Raw genomic sequence first — 21,639 nt, 5'->3', positions numbered from 1 at the left:
AAGAATTACAACGAAAGGTCGTTAAATCTGTCGGTCTTTGAGCTAAGATCGCGTATAGAGGACTGGAACCGAGGTCTAGAAAAAATTAAAACCGTTTTAAAACATCATATAGATATTCAAAGTTATGGTGCGATTTGAGTTGTTGGTTATCCAAAGAACAAACACTAAAAATTATCCCGTCCACGCTCGTAGAAACTACAACATCAAGACTGAGATTAGAATGTGCCGTGATACATTGAATTGCCTTCCGCTGTTAACCGCTGACCACAAAATTATGGACTTCTACTGTCTTCGTTTAGAGCACAAGCCGGATCATCATGGACGACCAGCACCTAAAAGCGAAGAGATATGGAGTTGAAGTTTTTTTGTCCAAAGAAAATCCCGAGTTAGCTCCAGAGTGTCCTCACGGTAGGTCATGCGCCCATTTTCTGAGTGTCGACTCTGAAATATGATTGTATTGCAAGCTGAAGTGCATTAATACGTCTCATCTTTGATTTGTAGCTGTCTCTTTATTAATTATTATTGCTGTAGGATTTGTTGAATTGAATTCTTGATGTCGAACATTTGTAGCTTAAAACATAAAATTAGAAGCTTATTTTAAAGTATCAGGACTAACCAAACCAACAACCAAAAAGCAGTGCTTTTTATTGTGTTTTCGTTGTAAGAGCTGTTCTTCAGCTGTTGTATTGTTGTAACAGTGGCGAAAGAAAACCTACTTAAAACGCCAGCCATTGTTTCACTCGCAAATTTTCAGCGTAGCCAAATGTTGTGGCATCCAAGGCTCGCATTTGATTTGCTATCTGTGAATTTCTTTGATTATTGACCAATCAGAATGTCTGGTTTGTAACTTTCTTTGCACTCGATTAACCCTCTTCTGCATTATATTACCTGAAAACTGCATTTATCTTAACCAATCAGAACTGAGTAATTTTTTCATGTATGTTATTATTATGGTAACTACACAGTTCTTTTTACATGACTTTGCTTTGTCCCAGTGTTGACTCTTTTTGCAACAAAATGTTATCAGCTGAATCTATTCACTGCTGTACGGGTCACAGTGTGGTTGTCATGTGATAGATCCAAACTTACTCACGAGAATTTGGCTTTAACAGTAATTGGAATATGACTCTACCAACAAATACATGGCAGTTACCGCCATGTATCTCTTGCCTAAAAGCACTTTCACATGGTAGAATCGCCTCTTTACACATAACTGCTAATCATCCATGTGATTACACTTGTAAGGTAAAATGACTCACTAAACAATTGGAGTTGTGTGGAAATAAATATTTCTTGATTGTTCTACTTTTTTTAATCTGGTTCAATAGTAACTTACTAAAGTGTTTTGTGTTACATAGCGTTATCACTGCAAGGAAAGTTCCTATTACTCAATTGTGTCATAAATCTACTTTCCTAAGTAAAAGTATACAAGTATTGTATTGTAAATATACTATCTTGATTGATGAATAAAGGACAATTGAATGAGGAATGAGAAGAGTCAATGAGAAGAATCACTTGACCTATGAATACTCTATACCTCGCATCAAGTGTTGTTCATACTGCATTCTGCTATTTGGGATCAAACTTTTTTGAATGGGGAAAGTTCTCCTTTTTTTTTTTTAATTTTTAGTTGTTTCATCTTCCTTGATAAGATCAACAACTGTCCTTGGGTGGCAAAAAGCTTAATTTTTTTCATTAATTCCTTGACTATGAAAGAAAGATTCAGTGCAGATCTACATTTTTTGGTCAATATATTATTCTCATTCCCTCAGAAGTAACCATATGTAAATTATTGTCTCTGCTTTGCCTTTAAGGACCAATGCTCCTGTTTGAAAGATTTTACAAGGATGGTCGGTTACCCCGCAGGTTCTATGCCTGCTCAGCATCCAGAGACAGAAAACACTGTTCATTTTTTCAGTGGGAGGGAGATGTATTGTCAGAGGCTAGGAAGGAGGCTCATCAAGGAATGATACAAACTTTCAGACAGTCACATAATGAAGCCTGTTTAAGATACTCCAGCATTTTCCATGAATCAGATAATCTTCAAGGGAAGAAAAGTTTTCTTTGTCACTCTTGTGGCCTGCTGTTTCAGCATAACCAAAAGAAAAATCATCTGTCACATGATTATGAAGAAGCCGTTGATTTGTCCAGGCCAACTCTCATACTGAGACCAAAAGAAAATGAAAAGACACAAGCAGTATGTATCATGAACAATGTATGTAAATGACACACTTACATGGATGCTGTGTTGTAGTATCGGGAATGAGTGAAACTAGCCTACATACATTTGACTTTCAGCCCCCTTTTGAACACTACTCTGACATGCACACCATACCTGTCCATTGATAAATCAGACCAGTTCCTTAATTGATGTAATTCAGTCCCTCCATTATACTCTCATTGATCCTTGCAATGTCCCTAGAGCCCCTATTTTACTGCATTTCGATTACATGATTGTATGGTGAAGGCTTCTATTACTTTGCACTGGTGCATGTAGATGATTATTTCTTCTACCCTTTTAGCAATACTTTTTTTCAAGTAAGACAACACAGTTCCTCATTTGTCTACTTAAGGAATTAGGATTTCACAATGTGCTATGTGTAGGCACACCAAGGTATGTGTATTGATTCATGTTTTATTAATTTATTTATGTATTTGCAATATTTAGACAGGCTAGTCCAGTTCAGCTTTAAAGCTGGTTTGAATCCTTTGGTTCTCTACTCTTTGCATGAGTTCTTTTATATCCCATGCTAACCAGAACAGAGAAGATGTAGGAGATGGGGCCTATGGTTTATGGTCCTTATCCTTGAACAGTAGAATGTCTAACCATTGAAGGAAGTTGTAGCTAAGGCAGTACATTCTTCTCTGTTACTTTAATATGCTGAGGGTTGGTTCTGCGCTCTACAACATGAGTGAACCATGCATGGTGAAGTGAATTTTTTCTTGTTTACATCACCGTTGCTATCTTATGAGGTGACTGGGTTGATTTATTACATTCATATGTCCACATAAGGGTCTATTCCACACTTTCTTTTCTATACTAAAAGAAAAAAATCATGATGACAAATTTAATTTGGTAAACCTGATTAATATCATCTAATGTAACTGCATTGTACAATTTCAAGGGATGTCATACTCCCACCAGGTGAAACGTTTCATTAATGTCACAATAATACTTACACTGGTAGGAGATGTACTTCAATTCAATGTTTCCATTGTTTTGTTTTCATAGAGTTCACGAAGAAATTCAAGCCAGCCGGAAATCTGATAACTTTCCATCTGGTGGTTTGGATAGTCTTCTTCTGGACATCGACTTCAGATATGTATGTCATGATATTCTCTAGGAGTTGGAATGTGGCAGATATCCCTCAACTCATTTTCATGTTTAAACATTTCTTAAATGTGACAAGATTCTGCAATATTTTTACTGTAGTTATTATCATTATCATTACTCATACAGGCTCAATTTTTTCCACCATCCAAGTATTGCTGGTACAATATGTTTAATCATTTCTTCTTTGGAAAACACTCAAGTAGAGAGGTATTCAACTTGTTCATCAGGAGGAAGGGTGTTGTGTTAGTGATGGATCCTCCATTTGGTGGTCTGATTGAGGTTCTCTCTGTCTCAGTGAAAAAGATCTGGGATACATGGAGACAGGCTCATTTTGATGGTAATTGTCAATGTTAGTTGTGTACCTCAAAAAAAATGGAAAGTGTTTTTACATGTTTTGATTGTTAGAGGCCCATCCTTGTTGCATGAAGGTCTTCGATATTTATGTTTTCTTAAAATTAAATGATAACGTGCATTACTGCTCATCATAAAACATTTGAGTTGATATTCTTGCTAAAAGGCAACTGGATTAGTTTATGACTTGTACACTCACCAGCTGGTTGAATCATATTTGGTGGCCACTTCTGCTTAAATAGGGAAGAAATTTAGTGAGTGCTACCTGAAGAGAACTGGCACTTGATTACAACTAAGGCAAGTCTTCTTTTTACATTTTCATTGGGTCTGTCATTATTACCAATACTTTGTAATTTCTTCCTTTCAGGCAAATCAGGGGTTGAGTTACCAACAGTTTGGATATTTCCATATTTTATGGAGCCTCATATGAGAGCTGCCTTGCCCTCATTCAACATGCTGGATTATAAGGTCTGGATCACGATGTATCTGTCATTTCAAATTTAATGACTAACATGGGATACGTGAACATTCACACTGAGAATTTACCTAGGTTAGTGAATTGATTGAGGTCAACTTCACTTTTTGGTGAAATGAGGTTATCACTTAGACTGAAGAGGAATATACATGTACATTTACCACCGCCAGATGAGTGATTGCCTCACCAATACTTCCTTCACTCCCTCACCAGAGAGAATAAGGTCATTTCTTCATCTTCTGACCTGTATGAAAGAAAGGTATTTAATATCCTTCCATATTTTACGATAAACTATGTGTAATTTCTTGTGACAGGTTGACTATGATAACCATCCACATTTCAATAGCAAAAGTCAGAAGGGTTCTAAACGTGGTTCACCGGTGAGACTCTTCACGAACATGAAGCCTGCTGATGTGGTTCTTCCTTCATCTGAAGGGTACAGGTATGAAAATGTGATGTTTGCTCTCGTTGAATTCTGATCGGGCATCCAAGGTTGTCAGCTTTGCTATTAAAAGATAAGCTAAATTCCATGCTTAAATTAGTAATTTTTTAGGCGAACGAGGTACATATATATGTCAACGTGCCAAGATTTTGGGGCAGTTTGGCCAAACAGTCCACACCTTTAGCCGATTAATTTAGATCTTTATATCCGTAAGTGAACTTTTTGTTAGGTCGAGTTCAAGATTGTGATTTTAAAAATGTATTATCTCACTAGGTTCTGCAAGAGTTGTGACAGATATGTAGCACCTGAAAATATTCACTGTGAGAAATGTAATGGTTGTATGTCAAAGGTACATGTATAGTATAGTAAAAAATCATAACGTGGACGCCACTGTTCGTGACGTTAAACCGGTGATATTTAACTTATTGCTGATTCATAATGGTAATAGGAGCGAGTGGAGTCCAATTCGGTCTGTAATCGTACGAGTTAACAAAATCGGACGACCGCGAGGCGGTGAACTCGGCGAAACGCGAGGTAACAGCACGCGCATATGACGCGTTCTGTCCACTTACACCGGCATGACGTGTTGACTGTCCCTTTAACTGTCCAATTATAAACATGACGCGTACACTGTCCTATTATGGCTCAAATCGGGCAAGTGATAACCAATCACGTTCGAGAATTTTGTTATAGTTTTGATTAAGTAGTGAAGACAGTTACACTGAAAACAATTTGTACTTTTTAGGACGGTAGGCAATATGTACATTGTGAAATTTGTGGTACATGTGTCAAGCCAGGTAAGTACTGTAACGTCATGCCAGGTGGGTTTTATTTCATTTACTGTCAAGTCGCCGATTAGTCATTTCACCCAAAGTCATCTCGCCCAAACTTATCTCGCCCAAAGTCGTGTTGTATGGAACCCGAGTCGTGTCGCCCGTAATTTTAGCCGTGTCCCCGGAAGAAAAAAGTTAAGTCGCCCAATTTTTCAATCACTTGTAAACACACCAAAATGGCATATTCTAGATGTGCTGAAGGTACCGATCGATCGAAACACCTCTTTGGTGTGGTTACTTACTTTACCAATCCTTCAAAAGATTGGTCAGAAGTTAATTTCAAACTAATGGACAACTTGGATCTTTCAAATGCGCTCACTCACGATTCAAAACTTTTTCTTTCATTCATAACGTAGAGAAAATGTCGGGACCCAAGAGATCCATTAAGATCACTGATCACTTTAGGTGCACCTCCGCCAAAGCCATTTACTGCACAACTTGCACTTATTGCAAAAAGTTATACATTGGTGAAACAGGAAGACGACTAGGTGACCGATTCCGAGAACAATTCCGCGACGTAGAAAGAAATCACAAGAACGTATCCAAACCAGTAGTTAGACATTTAAATCTCCCTAATCGTTCTAAACGGCATAAGGTAGTATGCGGTCTTTCCCTACATTTAGGCAGTTCGGAAAGCCACAAAACTCTAGAACAAACCTCACTGTATCAACGAGCGCTTTTCATTCAACTAATTGATTCTTGTTTTCTCGTTACCATATTTGCACCAATAGCGTAGCTCCATTTTCACTCATTACGGTAGCCAATTTACGTTTTTAACTCAGTTGTTAACACTAAATTACCCTGTTATACTCTCCCTCCGACGGGCACCACAGTTGCTCTAGAAACTTACCCCTTCTATCATATTTCAACTCTGACGGAAACCAAGATAAAGTTTCTCAAGCTTACGAAACGTCCGTGGGTACGAAACGAGTACATACCAAACAAACTACGCTTTTCTTTGTTGTTCGAAACGAACAACGCTTAAAGAGTCGTCAGTAGAACATATTTCTATTCTGATCATCATCTTCATGGTGTTTTCAGAAGCAAACAGTGCTTTAGTGATAAATATTGTCTGTTTACAGTCTGTAAGTCTGATCTTTGAAGTATTTGTTTCTTCGGACGACATGACTCAGGTTCCGGTCGACATGAATTCGGGCGACACGACTTCCGGGCGACTTGACCGGTTACTGAGCTGGCTTACTTATAGTCTCCGACCCAAGGAATTGAAATTGAAAAGTAATTATTGGACTAGTGCTCACTGTATAGTGCTCTATGGTGATCTAGTCCTTGTATTCTTGTCTATATGATTTTGATTTCCCGAGAAAGGTTAGAGACATTCTCATTAGAGGGGGATTGAAAAACTCAGGGGTGAGCAAGTAAGAGAACCATTCTTCTTCTCGCTTTTCGCTTGAATGGACCTACATTCAAGAATATTTTAGTTCGCTGGCCGAGAGCCGCGTATAAATGAATGGACCTTCATGTAAGAGTATTTTAGTTCTGTTCACCTAAATTTTCTGGGCTTGCCATCGCATGAGATTACCCCGTCGATGAAATTCGTAAACGTTTTTTCCAAATGTCATGGCTGTTGACACTTTTATTTTCATGGTGGACAACAGCTTGAATTAAATTATTTAATTAATTAATTTAATTATAATATAGATGGGTGAAGAATGGGTTTGAAGCGAAACAAAGAAAACCGCTACGAATCTCTTGGTGCAAGTACACCAACCCGATGTAAGGTTTACATTATAATGAAAATAATTTTTTATTGAAAAATCTACTTTTAATTCCATTTTGCCCTCCAGCTATGTTATAAAGTTAGAAACACATCATTTAGTTCAGTGGGCTCTCTAATTAGATTGTGTAAGTATGATTTTCATGAGACTCTGTCAATATAATCATACTACCTGTCCTGTAGTTATTGTTTTTTATTAACACACAGGCCGTTTTCATTGTATGACATGCAATCGCTGTGAGACTAAAGGACACCAGTGTAAGAGGTATGCTTCGGTCTGTACCTATATTATGTCTTTTGAAGCTGGTAAAGACGGTGAGTGATGAGTTTTTGTGGTGCGGATCGGTTTGACTAAACAGGCCGAGAAACCATGATTATGTGTCACTAGGAATGTTAGTCCAACAGAAGAACATCTGCTAAATTTTTTCTTGTACTGTATTTCACCAGGTCAGTAGACGTAGGCACCTGCCACATATGTGGCGACTTCGGTCATAAGAGACGAGACTGTTTACAGCGCCCGGATAATTCCCCTCGCAAAAGGTACTGTTATTTTGCCAATCAAAATCTGTTAACGCTTTCTTATCTATTTACAAAGACGGTGTGTGAGATAAATCCTTGATAGAAAATGTTCCATCAGCGCTAATGTATCTTAATTTAAAGAAAAGCATTGTTGTAAGTAAGCCGTGTGGTACCTCTGTCTTATACATCAGTTTTCCTCGACAAGTCGCCCTTTTTACTGGTGACTGTGACACTGTGTTAGTTAGTCCCGTGACCACGGATAACCCCAACTGAAAAAAATGGCCGTTTTAGAGGATTCTAGCTCTAGAAGCTTATTTTCCACCCTTTTTATGTTTTTTTATGCCATGATTTTCAGACGGAAACTGAACTCAGATGGAGTCCAAATTAATTCAAACGAAGAGGGAAAACTCTTGAAGAAACTTCCACAGAGAAAGAGCAAAACAGAGAAAGAAAAAAGAGTGAATTTTTAAGGAGAGAAAAAAGGTTAACTTACTGAGAACAGATTGAAGTACTATCCTTCAATTATTATTTTCGATTGTTTTGAAATGAAATTTGCCAGAAAACCACGGTTTAAATGAAGTCTCAAAGTGATTATTACGTTTTCATCCAATATATGGGATTATCTTTGTTAATGACAATACATGTATGGCTCGAAAATTGAAGCACACATTTGTCGTTTTTTTTCCGTTTCTCCTCTTGTTTAGTTTCTCTATGTTTTGGGCGGATTTAGGCATCATAAATGGAAATACGAAGGGAAATGAGACCGATATTTTAAACAGTTACTGACATGTATCGTTAAAAATTCTTCAAGGACCGTATCTTACAGTTGTTTCTTAGAATCTGGTTATGAATAATTCTCCGCTTTTTTTGAACCGTGCCCACTCGCCAACAAACATCAGAGCCATGCACACACCACCTGTGTAGCCCTTTGTAAGTATTAAGATGCCCCTCCATCCCATGAATAAGATCCCACCCTCCGGTAAAATGTAGCAGTTGATTTGCGTTCGTATAACAAAGGAGTGGTTGTTTTGGGGCAGATAAACTTGGACTCGGCAACTTTTGCCAATCTGCACGTTCTGAACCATGAAAACCTTTAGATTAGAGTACTGTTCCTTGCTTCAGTATTGATAAGGCCTTCTGTCCTTCATGGCACCCTATTTTGCACATAATGTAATAGTTTGTTAAGAATCTTTTGCAGATAATGCACGAAGAGAATCAGATAAGTTGGCTTGTGTACACCGCTTTTGTTTCACATGGTACTTTCATTGCAACTGTCTCGGACCTAACAGCATTTTTTTTAATTGTCGGCGAAAGAAACCGAAGGTGACGAAGCTGCCGTCAGCATTATTGTTCACTTGCATTTCGAAATTAGATAAACTGACAGTTTATCTTTAACTAGTACTCAGTTTATCTTTAACTAGTACTCAGTTTATCTTTAAATAGAACTAGCTCCAAACAAAGGTGGCAAACACTTATTTTTTCAGTAAACGCCGAACAAAAAAGTGAACAAAAAGGCGATCTAGTCAAAACGTATGGGAATCTCTCTCTGAATGTTAACACCAGATTGATTACTGGTTTAAACCGGCTCTTAGCAGCCGCTTTTCCAGTGCAGGTGGATCTGATCTAGCGAAAGCATCCCCGCATTTGATTTGATGAGCTATTGATAAGACGGGAAGCCTTGTGTTTGGTCGGTTGAAGATTTTACTGAGATAGTTTCTTATTTGACTCGTACTAATATGCTTTAGCTGCAGTAGTACCGCCATACGATTCTAATCCTGCTATGAAACGTTCATTTTTTCTCCATTGTGGTCTATTAAGACAAGTCTTCAACAGGTTTTTTTCGTGGATCAGCAATGCAGTTAGCTGGTCATAAGGAGTGCTTCTAAGCTGTTCAGTCTTTGGTTGGTAAAGAACACATATTCCGTAAGCTATAATTTAAAATTGCGCGTTTTGTGTCCAAATTTTCGGTTTTCTTTCGTTGTTGTTGCTTTCTATTTTTTAATGGAACTCCAAGAGAGCTGACAAATTTCGCTCAGTGCCTTCAGTGCCCAGCTGAAATTGATTACTTCGTGAAGAGTTCCAGTCAGCTTTCACGCATCCCACCAGGCAGCAAGAACAAGAAAGCAATCAATTGTTGTTCAGAGTGAAGGAAAATAAATGTTCATTTGATATATATGTCTTGAGCGACAAGTAAAGACACCAGCTGTAAGTTACTAGTCATTTTGTTGGCGCATATTTCGTAAGGCATTTTCTGATTTTCTCTTAAAGGAACGTTTTAATCTATTTTAAGCAAGTGTTCAATGTTTTATCAGTTGAACAGTTTTTGAAAACCAACCACGCTCGTTTGTGTTTTTCCCAAGTGTTTAGCTCTCACGTGTGGAAGGAACATGTCGGCTCCAAAACAAAAACCTTTTTATGACTGGAAGAAAATTAGTGTTAAATTTACGGGACGATAAGTTAGGCTGTGGTAGGTACTTGGAAATACTTTTGTTACTTTAAGGAGCGCCGTTGAGGCAATTTTAGTCTTAAGTTCGCTAGTGCTGCCCCGAAGGCGCTTTTGTCAAATTCACCGAAAACCAACCAGCGTGGCTAATCTTATTTTAAAACAGCAATCATCTCAGTTGTGAACTGAATATTTAATTCACTTTGATGTGAATCTGATATGTGAAAAGCCTTCGGCCAATCTTGCGTATTATTCGTGTAAAATCTACATGCTGCTGAAAATATAAACGTGTTAAATCATAACTTAGTTTTCAACCAATCTAACGGTGACCAGAGTTTCTCTTAGCCTTGAATAGAATTATTCTGTGCCAGTATAAATAAAGGTATTTGCAAAGGCAAAGCGACTCAGTTTCTCTAGTTTATTTGCAAGACAATCAATTTGAATTGCGCCTCCGGCAGGTTATCAATTAATTTGTATTTGAAAGGTGGAAAATACAGAAATTAACATCCGGATTGCGGCGGCATCTGATAATAAGGGCTCGATATCAACCGGTCTGTTTCTTTGTTTGACTTAATTGCTTGGGAGAAAGTTATTCACATCGAATGGTTTGGAAAGGATTGTTTTCACTATTGCAATTCAGTTTCTTTTTATTTGTTGTGGCGATTCTGGTGGTTACTGCAAGACGCTTAAGGCCGAGTTCATGTTTAGACATGAATATGACTGAGAAGGTCGATGTCAAAGCCGGCATTTAGCGACGATATGTGAGTAAGATCGCTCTTCAAACCCAGCAATACGGTAGATGCACGGTACGTACATTTAAATGTTAAATTACGTAAGTAAGAGGAAGGTTACATCACCTGTTTCTTAAGGGTTCGTGTCGGAAAACAAATTAAAACAAAACTGAAAAAATAAGTTGTATTATATACTATATAAATTCATTTTCCATCGTTTTCTTAAAAACAACTGAATTTTGTGTTAATTTTAGCAGTTTCGGCGTACAGGTATTTGGCTTTTTTACATCTTTTGATTATCATCAAGGAAAATTCTTGCGAACTGATGAATTTACACCTTAGGTAACTGAGGTACAACCATCAACCCGTTTGACAAGTGCTTATATCAATATTTTTATTGTTCAGCAACAATCATATGGTCTTTACTACACACGTGTTACATCAGTCTTAAGGATTTCTCGCAGCATTTGGTTATTCAGGAGTTACTTCATAGGTCCGTCTGGATTTTCTAACAGTTTCTGTACAATTAAAAATTAATCACTGTGATGAAAGTGGATTATATTTTGCTTTTATGATGGTGGTCGGAGGGACGATAACTTAATCGACCAATCACATTGCTTCATTTCTGGAATCTTGCTAGAGTGTATATCTTTCTGGTTAAGGAAGGACCCCGCAGGATTTCCGGGTCAAAATGGCAGACCGTGCGGAAGACTTTTTTGTAGAGTAATCGTTAAAAATCTACAGAATGGTTAGCTGGAAGTGCCGTAACGTGTTTAGTTGCATGAATGTTTTTGATCCGCTAGATTCATAATACCTCTTGGAAAACAATTTTCAATAATAATATCTTCTCAGTCTCAAGCAGGAAAAATTTATCGAGTCGAACTTGTTAACCTCAATATAATTTTTGGCTTTGTATCTTGGGAGTTCCACAGACCATAAAATATGAATCGTCGATATGATTTTTAACCATGGCTCAGCAATGGGAAGTTTGTCGTTGATTCATACAAATTTTTGTAATATTGCATGAAAAGGTGTAAACTTTCTGTTTATGAATTAACTGAATATCAGAAGAAGCCGTTAATTTCCTGGAGTTTAGACTCACAAAAAAATGATTCTTTATGCGTCCAAAGACAAATTTGTACTCATGGTCTTAAAATGCGTCGCGAACATTTTTGTTCCTATCCCGGCATTACTGCTTGAAGTTCAAAACATTTGCACCTTCTTCACAAATGAATTTCTACTCTCTTTAATGGGCGACTGGGCTCAAAATGCACTACATTTTTGTCTCTAAAAGCCTACTACGTTTCCAACATTTCTGATTGTAGCAAACACACAGCGCTGGTCACATTGGCGCAGCACAACAATGAGTTCTCTTGAGATGAGTGAAAATCTTAAGTGCGATTTCTTTTGGGAGACTCAGATTTCTTCCTTATTGCAAACTCACGACAAATGATAAACATCTTCAAATGACCCCAACTTATCTACATTTTATTTTTCGCATTGGTGGTGGTCTTGTGGGAAGTTTAAGCAGCACGGCCCTTGAAGGTACTGGTGCAATAGAGAAGAAAAAAGTTTTCTCGGTATTGTCTCCTCATTGCCATGGCAGTTCCGCTTAAAGATCCCAATGACACGCTAGCAAGTGTGGTTCCTCAAAACACAGCTATCACTGCTCTACTTGTTCATGTCATTCTCAACAAAGTGAACATGAGTTTTGGATAATCACTTTGAAAATATATTTTTAAAAAAAGTCTGACGCACTACTAAGCCCGCGCCACACCCATTAGTATCGGCTTTGTGCACCATAAAAAGTAGAAGTCTAGTAGTAGAAAAGTATCTCTACAGTTACACTCAAGGGGGGAGGCACTTGCGACAATTAATGCTTTTGGTTTTTCGGAAATTTTACCGGATCATACAAATTATTTGGCACCCTATCCTTCCTACTTTACAGATTTCCACTGAGCTTTGTTTTGTTTCGCAAAATGCAGTAAGCCATTTTCATAACAACAAAATGAAGAAATATGACTTGCTCAGCCCTCCCCCGAAATTTTGCTTAACCAAATGAAACGAAAAAATCAGTGGAAAAAACCGCTCTATATAATTTGTGAGATCCATGAAATTTCCGTCACAAGTGACTACCCACCACTTAAAGAACAAAAATATACCTATCCACCCATCCCCGATAAAAAAATAGTGAAAAAAGGTCGTTAAAAAAAATAATTAAAAAAATTGAAAAAATGGTAAAAAAAAACCGTCCAAAAAATGGCCCGATAGTCCAAGAGTTCAATGGTCTAGTCTATATTTCATCATGTATGTAACTGACAAAGTTCAATGACTGTTAAAGTTAGAGCTGTTTACAAGGGTATGGCGTGTTGATCTTCTAATTTCTTTCATATATATAAACACTTCAAAATTACAACAAAAACGAAAGAGCTTTTCCTTCTTTTCATGAAGGCGTCATGAAATGCTTTGAGTAGTAGGTGGAAACAAGCTCCTTAAAAGTAAGCCTCGATGTTTGTCTTTTCAACCCCCACTTTTACAATTTTTACGGATTTTCAATTAATTTCCGTTTCAGAGCTTTTAACTACTTAGCTTTTCAAGTCAATTAACTTGCATGTCCGGAGGAAAACCCATTAAATAACCCCTCGCCCCCGACAACTATATTTTGTGAACCATTTTTGGACGGTAACGTTCGTTGATCACACTGGTGATCGAGCCAACTCACGACATAATAAACTCTGCCAAAGTCACTTTCGAGGAAGCTATGTACTAACTGATTTATCTACTAGATTTTATCTATTAAACGCAACAGTATAAAAATGTTTGCGTAATTTAAATTCAGTGCTTCAAACTAGCCCGTAGGGTTTATACAGCAAAAAACTCTAATGTTCTTATTTTTCACAGTAAAGCTCTTTAAGAATCCTCTTAAAGCGTGTTATTTTGCAGTTTGGGTCTCCCGGCCCACTTGTAATATTGTTAACAGACCAGTGAATGCTCTGATTGGTTTATTTGAGAACTGTTCACACCTTTGATAAAACACAGTTAGTTTCAGTACAATTGCCATTACAGGCTGCTGAAAGGGAAGGAAACATTTCCCTTACTATGCTCCATAAGGCAAATTTGAATTGAAGTCGATCACAACAAGAGAATAACTGGAAACTTAGTTAAAGAGAACCAACCCCTTTTACGACGGTCAAATCACTTGAAAAGAAGGTATTAGAATCTCAATATTAAGCATCAAGAGAGAGATCACGGTGGTGATCGATTTTAGCTTCATCGGTAAGTGGTCGGAATCGTCCGTAACATTACTTAGAGATTCATAAAAGAAATATACGTGTGCCATTATACTTGGTAAATGCTTTATCGATCAGTGTTCTTCCTAACAAAAATTAGTCCAAGTCCAAGTTTTTATTATATCTTGCACAACTTTGATAATGACTCATTTTTCGTGTAAAAAAGCGGAAAATCAAGCTATCTTTCTTGCGCCTCGAAATTTTGAGATCTTTGTTACGACTAAGTCCTCCACCAAGTATGTTACGCTATTAAATGTCGGGGGAAACTAGCTATCAAGCACGTCACGCTCGGCACCAAGACTCTCAAACTGTCTTTTTCTGCTTTCTTTACCGGTTCTCCAGTACACAAGTTCACTTACATCCACGCTTATTTCATGCTGTAATAATAATAATAATAATAATAATAGCTTAATAGCTTTGTGTAACTCTGGTTAATCTCTTAGGCTCTCACTTTGATTCTAACTGAATAATTCTTCTTCACCTGCGGAATTCTGGCTGTACTCTTCTGCACACTGTCTACATTCTTCTAGTCTTCTCTCTCTTCCCTCTTCTCTCCTCTCTCCTCTCTCCTCTCTCCTCTCTCCTCTCTCCTCTCTCCTCTCTCCTCTCTCCTCTCTCCTCTCTCCTCTCTCCTCTCTCCTCTCTCCTCTCTCCTCTCTCCTCTCTCCTCTCTCCTCTCTCCTCTCTCCTCTCTCCTCTCTCCTCTCTCCTCTCTCCTCTCTCCTCTCTCCTCTCTCCTCTCTCCTCTCTCCTCTCTCCTCTCTCCTCTCTCCTCTCTCCTCTCTCCTCTCTCCTCTCTCCTCTCTCCTCTCTCCTCTCTCCTCTCTCCTCTCTCCTCTCTCCTCTCTCCTCTCTCCTCTCTCCTCTCTCCTCTCTCCTCTCTCCTCTTTCCTCTCGTTACCATGAGGTGTAATAAATCGGTAGCTGGCGAATTTGTGACTCCCGCAAATCGTTGTTACCACCTGGATAGTAGTTGTTGTAAACTGGTAATCTTGACGCCGCTGGATGCAGTAACTTAATCTAATTATTCAATCTGTTGCTTGGTTTTGTCATTTGCAGAGAAGCAAAAATTTACCCTCGTTAGCTGAAGCATTAGTTTTCGGCATGGGCCATAAGCCGTATTTAGAATACTTCTGAAGAAGAGAAATGAAAAAAAGCACGATCGAGCCGGTTTTCCCAATAATCACGTGAGTGGCTTTTTTCCTAATTTTTATCCTCGTGCTCAAAAATATTATGAAATTTTTGTTGGCAAATATTTCAATAACCCTCGTTGAATAATTGTCAGGTGTCAGAGAGAGATATACTAACTTGGACAAGTCACGGTGGGAAAAAAGGAAAAATTGACAAAAATTAATATTTACCGATCTCAGTGGACGGCTTATTTTTCGGGCGGAATAACTGAACCTTAACAAAGGCTTTCCTTCACCACGCGCTCTAGTTAATTAGCCCACAGTTGTTGCGACGCTCTGATAATAAATTCTTAGAGTATAGTAAGAGCTTTTAGTAGTTTTATGAACTTGTATATTATCGAAATTGCAAAGTTTTAATTTGTTCAAAGAGCATACATCCAACTAGATGTTTAGGTCAATAACTTCTACTTTTAGTCCAGGCAGATTGTCAAATATCACAATTAAATAAATTTTGTTGTGGCATCCAACTGCTAAAGAAATAAGTCTGTACCGAGCAGCTAACTTAAATTCCTTGTCTATGAGGTAATATTCAGTTTTGCTAGGTAAATGATTGCACATGATGTCGTTATATCGGATAGAAGGACGGTTTCTATGCCAACTAAAAGTGTTTTGACAGCATGTTTTTAACTCAAACAAAATCAGGTTTTACAATCTTTGCAAAATTCAACCTTGAAAGCAATGATTACAACGTGAAAAGGTGAACAGGTGTTTCCATATGCAGATAAACTTTTTAGATTTAAGAACTCTTCCACTGTCATTCAGGCAATCATTGTTTTTCAAAAAAAGGCAACCTAGTGTTAAATATTCATATGGCCGTTAAGTCGTCTTAAGCTGCAGTTCACCAATCATTACTAAATTTGATGTGTCGAAATACAAATTAACTTCCCACCGCCAACAGCAGTATACGCCAATAATTAGTTATTTTAAAATATTGAACCAAGTCGTCCATTGCACCGAAGCATGGTTTTATCCTCAAATATTAAACATTTCTGACTCAGACAACACAGTTTGCCGCATTTGGAAGACACCAAAATGATGGGACCCGTATAATTTCCAAAACATGTTATGGTTAGTATGTTAACAGCCCTAACGACTTTCGTTTCATTAAATTTGCGGAAACTCATCATTTGAGAGGTGAGTTATAATTTCTTTCTTACTGAGGTTTGCCGTTGTTGCCAATATATTCTCCTTTCCAAGCTAAAGATGGCGGAAAGTTCATCCTGACACGCACCTTGTCGCACCTGTGTCAGATACAGCGGTGTTTAGTAGAAAAGTAACAACGAGTTAACAAAATACACAAGTTGGCGTCACTTTATTCAAAAGAAACGAGTCAGCAGTGTACGGCCAAGGTTATGTACATTCCGTTGTGTGTGAGGTGAACAAACTGATAAATGAGAATTCATATCGTTTAAACCGGCTACGTTTCCGTATAGCTTGCGAGGGGTCTTTCTGTAATGCACGATCGCTGAATCGTTTAGGCATTTCATGCAGTAATTGGTATCGTTTTCATCGCAGGAAACAACATTATGCAAAAAATGGTCTATTTTGCAGGTGTAATAATCAGAGGTGGGAAATGAACGAGTCTGTTTACCCCAGCAACCAATCACATGCAGCCGTGCAGCCCAGTTATGGAAATATTTTGGCTGCTATTTTGGGAAGTCTTCTGATAATCTCCACGTTAATTGGGAATTCTCTCGTGTGCATAAACTTTTACTTGTTTAAGGAACTCAGAACTGTGTGCCATTATTTCGTCATAAGTCTTAGTGCAGCGGACATCTTGGTTGCTTTGGTAGCTATGCCTTTCTGGTGTGCTTTGCAGGTCACTTCAAATCAATGGTTGTTTAGTCAGGAGTTGAGAATTTTTTGGAACTGTATGGATATTTTGTGCGGTAGCGCTTCAATTATGAACCTTGCTGCTGTTTCAATCGACCGACATGCAGCTATTACAGATCCCTTTTCCTACCAAAATGTTATGACTTCCGTGCGAGCAATCGGCATGATTGTTTTTGTTTGGCTATACTCCTTACTAGTCTCAGGACTGCGGTTAGCGAGTTGGCCCACGAAGTCAAGCTATATGCTTTTCATCGCCCTTTCTAGCTTCTTCTTGCCCTTATTTATAATGATCGTCATGTATGTAAAGATTTACTTTGTTGCGAGAAAACAAGCGCACCTTTTAAGAAGAGGCAGGAGCTATGCGAAGGATGTGAAAGCTGCCAAGACAATCGCTCTTTTGATTGGTTTGTTTGTCATTTGTTGGGGACCATTTTTTGCCATCATTCTTTGCTTTGCTTACGATCAGTCATGTCCAGTACCAAGCTCACTGTTTAACGTTATCAAGTGGATGGAGTACACAAGCTCATGTCTGAATCCAATTATCTACACTTTCCTTGATCGCAGTTATAGAAGAGCCTTTCGTAAACTTTGCAAGCTTGTACGCAAAAGTCGTCACCAATCCAATTCGTCTACTACTGCAGGATCTCAGCTAAGAGACGGAGGCTCGTTTACTGGCAGCCATCGGGCCTCGGACAGTGTTGTGGATCCAAGACGCAAGCGAACTGGTTCAATTATTGGTGCCTGTTTGGGACCCAGCAAAGATTCAACAATCTAGTCAAAATTAATCAATCTGAAAGAGGAAAAGTTATGTGTACAACATCATTCTCTTGTGTAATAAACCGATGGCCGGCACTAAGATACAAAAATACCTACCATGAGAACTCTGATACTACCCGCTTATACTCTATTTTTACTTTTGGAGTAAATTTTTGCTTTTGGTGAAAAGAATTTTCCTTGAGAAAAGTAGACGGGTTGTTTTCTAGCTCTACTCTTACTCTTGATACCGTTAAAATGGGATTCATTTACAATTTTAGCTTTCTAATCATTCTTCTCTATCCCAGGTCACCAGAATGGTGAAATATTACCATGTAGCATAACAACGAAAAACTGTCCGTTTAGGATAAAAATATCTGACTGACGTTACCTCTTTCCAATAACGGAAAGTCAAAGTTCTTTAGAAGATGTTAATAAACATTTGATATTACGTAAATGCAGGGCAGAGGACCTCTTTTTTTCAGTATAAAACCCATTTAAGTTTTCTTTTTTTGTTTTTTTTCACAGGTAAAATTATTTGGCTGTAGAATAAAGTTTAAGATTGGAGAAAATTCTGTAGATAGAGAGTTTGGCACAGCCCTGCATTCTTGAGTGCAAATGTTTAATCATCAGCATCACTTCTTGCACTGAAAACCAACTCTACAAATACTCTTGTCAGAACATGGAATATACGTCTTTGTCTTAGTGGTAGCGAAAGGTTCCCCTTCAGTGGTCATGCCGTTTCCACGCTAAATGAGTCAAGCTGTCTAGACAATCCTGTAGCCGAGTTAGAAACTAACCAAGCCCTTCGATACTCTGGGGATTAACTTTCTCGTTGAAAAATACATCGAAACAAAATCAAATGAAAAACACCATAAATTACCTTGCAAAGGTACTGGTTATAGATTCACGTGCATCAAAAGGACCCCTGTTTACAATTATTATGAAATCAAGGACGAAAACTACACTATTACAACTGGCTATGATAAAAGTAGTTGGCAGAGAAAACTATACAAAAATCTAAATATAGACTAATTGTACCAACAAAATGCCATTCTGAATAAGAATGTCTTAAGTTTCCGTTTAAAATCACTTTTGGTGCAAGCAGATCTAATGCTTACGGGAAGACTATTCCAAAGCCGCAGCGCCGCCGCCATGAAGGATCGATCCCTTATGATAACGTTTGTGAAACGCTTTGGGGTGCTCAGAGGAATTCCCTCGTTATTTCGCCGTAAATCATAACGGTATGGCGGTAAAACGGAAATTATATTGCTGAGATATTTAGAAGCTGAGCCTTGGAGTACTTAAAAGGCGATCAAAAGGATTTTAAACTCGATACGTAGGCGGATAGGCAACCAGTGAAGTTGTTGAAGGAGCAGCGTAATATGACAATGTATAGATGCGCAGAAGATCAATCGCGCACAGGCATTCATGACACGTTAATATTGGAGTTTTTGCATGTGATGGGCGGGACCTCCATAGAGGAGACTGTTGCAGTAGTGTAACCTACTGGCTATAAATGCATGAATTAGTTTCTCAGTACATTCACTAGTAAGGTATTTCCCTATGTGTCGGATATTATACAGATAAAAGAATGCACTACCACAGGTCTTTGTTATATGCGTTGCCATATCCATGTGCAAGTCGAACGAAGAGTCCAGATTTTTTGCCGAGTATACGGGAATTACATCTACGTCCTCGACCCGACCCTAATACTACTAACAGACACTTTAGATAGCTGATTGCTCGTGCCGATCACCATAAACTCAGTCTCATCATCGTTCAGCATAAACTTATCATTAATCATCCATGAACGAACAGCAGCGATATGTTTCTCCATTGCATTAACGCCTCAGCTTCACGCGTACTCTCTAATGGGCGAAATAACAAGTATAATTGAGTATCATCTGCATACGAGTGTGCATACGGCAGGTGAGATTTAATAATACTGAAAAGTTTCCTAGCATAGATAGTAAAAAGGATGAACCCTGAGGCACCCCACATTCTACGCCGAACTTTTTGGAAAGAGCACCCTTAATTGTAACTTGTTCTCAGATGGGATCGAAACCATTGAAGAGCTGACCCACATAGCAGTGACTGAAGTCTATAAATAAGAATGTCATGGTCCACAGTATCAAAGGCGGCGCTGACGTCCAAAAGAACCTGGAGTGTCACATGACCCATATCCATATTCATAAGAATATCATTCCCGACTTTCAGTAACACCATCTAAGTGGAGTGATGCCCACGATAGGCACTCTGCTTTTCCGGGAAGAAGCCATTGGTCAGCATGTGGGTCTGTAACTGGATAGCAAGTGCTCTCTCTGTAAGCCTAGAAGTAAACTGTTAGTTTCTTATTAGGTGGAAGTTCTTGTTTACCAGTTCGAGTCCAGGTTTCTAAAGCAATAAATGCACCTAGGCATTTTTCCAGTTATCGGCGAACCGACCAGTCTTTAGTGATGAATTAAACATTATTGTACAGGGAGTAGACGGTCCAGATGTATAGACAGTATAGAAGATGGAAGTGGATCAAGGTCACACGATTTCTTACAGGCTAGTGCTAATTTCTTGACTTCCACCTCAGTGAGTAGCGCGAGTTCAGAGAAAGAAAGGTCAGTAATTTTCAAGGTGGTAGTATGATCAGATTCTTGGGATACATTGGGAGGGGACTGAGTAATGGCCGCACACTCGGATTATTGCAGTGATCTTATGAACAAAGTGGTCCCCCTTATCGCTGGCGAGCCTAACAGTATTCCTGTGAGGCGGGAGAGTTTTATCAGGCTGAATATTCAATAGACGCTCGCTCTCCTGAAAACGTATTGACTAATTTGAGCTGTTTTCTTCAGTAAATCGACTATAATATGTTCTCGCATTGTTCATAACATATATTATGTAATTTCTCTTGGATTTGAACGTTAGAAGGTCCCAGGCCAGTCCAGCTCTCCTCCACAGTTTTTCAGCTTTCCGTCTGTCACGCCTTGCCTGCATAATTTCATCATCAAACAGAGGTGGCCTGAGCCTATTTCTTATTTTCCGTGACTGAGTCGGGGCATGCTTGTTTAATAGTGATGACAGCGTCGTGTTGTAGCAATTAAATAGTTTTTCCCAGTCGTCAGGGGGATCTAAATACAAAATAGAATTGCGAGTGTCCTCAGCAAATATTGCCAAGACCCCGTTTAATTACACGATCACAGCTCAGAAGCTTCTGGCAAAATACGATGACTATCGATTTCATAGATTGATTCTTCAGGTTCCAGCATTAGGAAAAGAATATCGTATCACAAGCATGTTCATCATGACCCGAGAAGTAAGTACACCTCGAGATGTTGAGAGAAGAGAGAGTGGCTCCATGTTTTGTGAGACAATTGAAATTATTTCCTGAAGAATCGAGTAGAAAGCATGAAAACATAACGCTGAGAAGTACCATGACTAAACAATGAAGTTCACTCATTCAGCAGTAGGACTAATTCCATTTTACCCGTGAGTTTGTTCGCACCACACGTTTGCGGTCCGTAATTTATTTCTCAGATGTTTGACGGGTTCTCACATGACTGAAGAAATGTAAAATGGTTTCCGTGTTTGCATAGCCTGATATAAACACGCGGGAGGTTGGGAGAACACGAGATAAGCGTAGGGAATAGGCTCATTTAAAATGGTTTTATGGCCAATCAGAGCGCGCGTACTATTTGAATTATTTTATAAAATATTGT

The 21,639-nt window shown here is 38.5% G+C and overlaps 2 protein-coding genes across 7 annotated transcripts; both read left to right on the top strand.

Moving 5' to 3' along the window:
* Nucleotides 1-299: 299 nt before the first annotated feature.
* On the top strand, nt 300-8,346 carry LOC113673671 (rRNA N(6)-adenosine-methyltransferase ZCCHC4). Of its 4 annotated transcripts, none has more exons than XR_016184000.1 (12): nt 300-408; nt 1,815-2,197; nt 2,523-2,614; nt 3,233-3,323; nt 3,461-3,671; nt 4,053-4,153; nt 4,475-4,602; nt 4,876-4,951; nt 5,348-5,399; nt 7,241-7,298; nt 7,378-7,435; nt 7,618-7,710. XR_016184000.1 is itself a non-coding variant. In XM_027190086.2 (12 exons), exons 1-12 carry the CDS (start codon nt 318-320, stop codon nt 8,157-8,159), a joined length of 1,491 nt encoding a protein of 496 aa, XP_027045887.2. In that variant the 5' UTR covers nt 300-317; the 3' UTR covers nt 8,160-8,346. The 4 variants fall into 4 exon arrangements, 1 of the variants encoding a protein (XP_027045887.2); XM_027190086.2 differs by lacking the exon at nt 7,241-7,298 and adding an exon at nt 8,045-8,346; XR_016183999.1 differs by having other exon boundaries at nt 7,241-7,435.
* Nucleotides 8,347-8,496: 150 nt separating this feature from the next.
* On the top strand, nt 8,497-18,501 carry LOC113673679 (alpha-1A adrenergic receptor). Of its 3 annotated transcripts, none has more exons than XM_089197567.1 (2): nt 8,497-14,139; nt 16,895-18,501. In XM_089197567.1, the coding sequence occupies exon 2, from the start codon at nt 16,917-16,919 to the stop codon at nt 17,949-17,951; it is 1,035 nt and encodes a 344-aa protein (XP_089053693.1). In that variant the 5' UTR covers nt 8,497-14,139; nt 16,895-16,916; the 3' UTR covers nt 17,952-18,501. The 3 variants fall into 3 exon arrangements, with proteins under 3 accessions (XP_089053693.1, XP_027045894.2, XP_089053691.1); XM_027190093.2 differs by lacking the exon at nt 8,497-14,139 and adding an exon at nt 15,027-16,411; XM_089197565.1 differs by lacking the exon at nt 8,497-14,139 and adding an exon at nt 15,027-16,477.
* Nucleotides 18,502-21,639: the final 3,138 nt, after the last annotated feature.

Source organism: Pocillopora damicornis, chromosome 2 (genome assembly GCF_964200805.1).
Source record: "Pocillopora damicornis chromosome 2, jaPocDami1.2, whole genome shotgun sequence".
Classification (NCBI taxonomy): domain Eukaryota; kingdom Metazoa; phylum Cnidaria; class Anthozoa; order Scleractinia; family Pocilloporidae; genus Pocillopora; species Pocillopora damicornis.
The sequence above is the reverse complement of the archived record's forward strand: the minus strand, read 5'-3'. Positions and strand labels throughout refer to the sequence as shown.

Coding starts and splice junctions, on each gene's coding strand:
- LOC113673671 (XM_027190086.2), top strand. CDS start 318: ATGGACGACCAGCACCTAAAAGCGAAGAGATATGGAGTTGAAGTTTTT. Junction 2,615..3,232: donor CTATGTGTAGGCACACCAAG/GTATGTGTATTG, acceptor TTGTTTTCATAG/AGTTCACGAAGAAATTCAAG. Junction 4,952..5,347: donor GTAATGGTTGTATGTCAAAG/GTACATGTATAG, acceptor TGTACTTTTTAG/GACGGTAGGCAATATGTACA.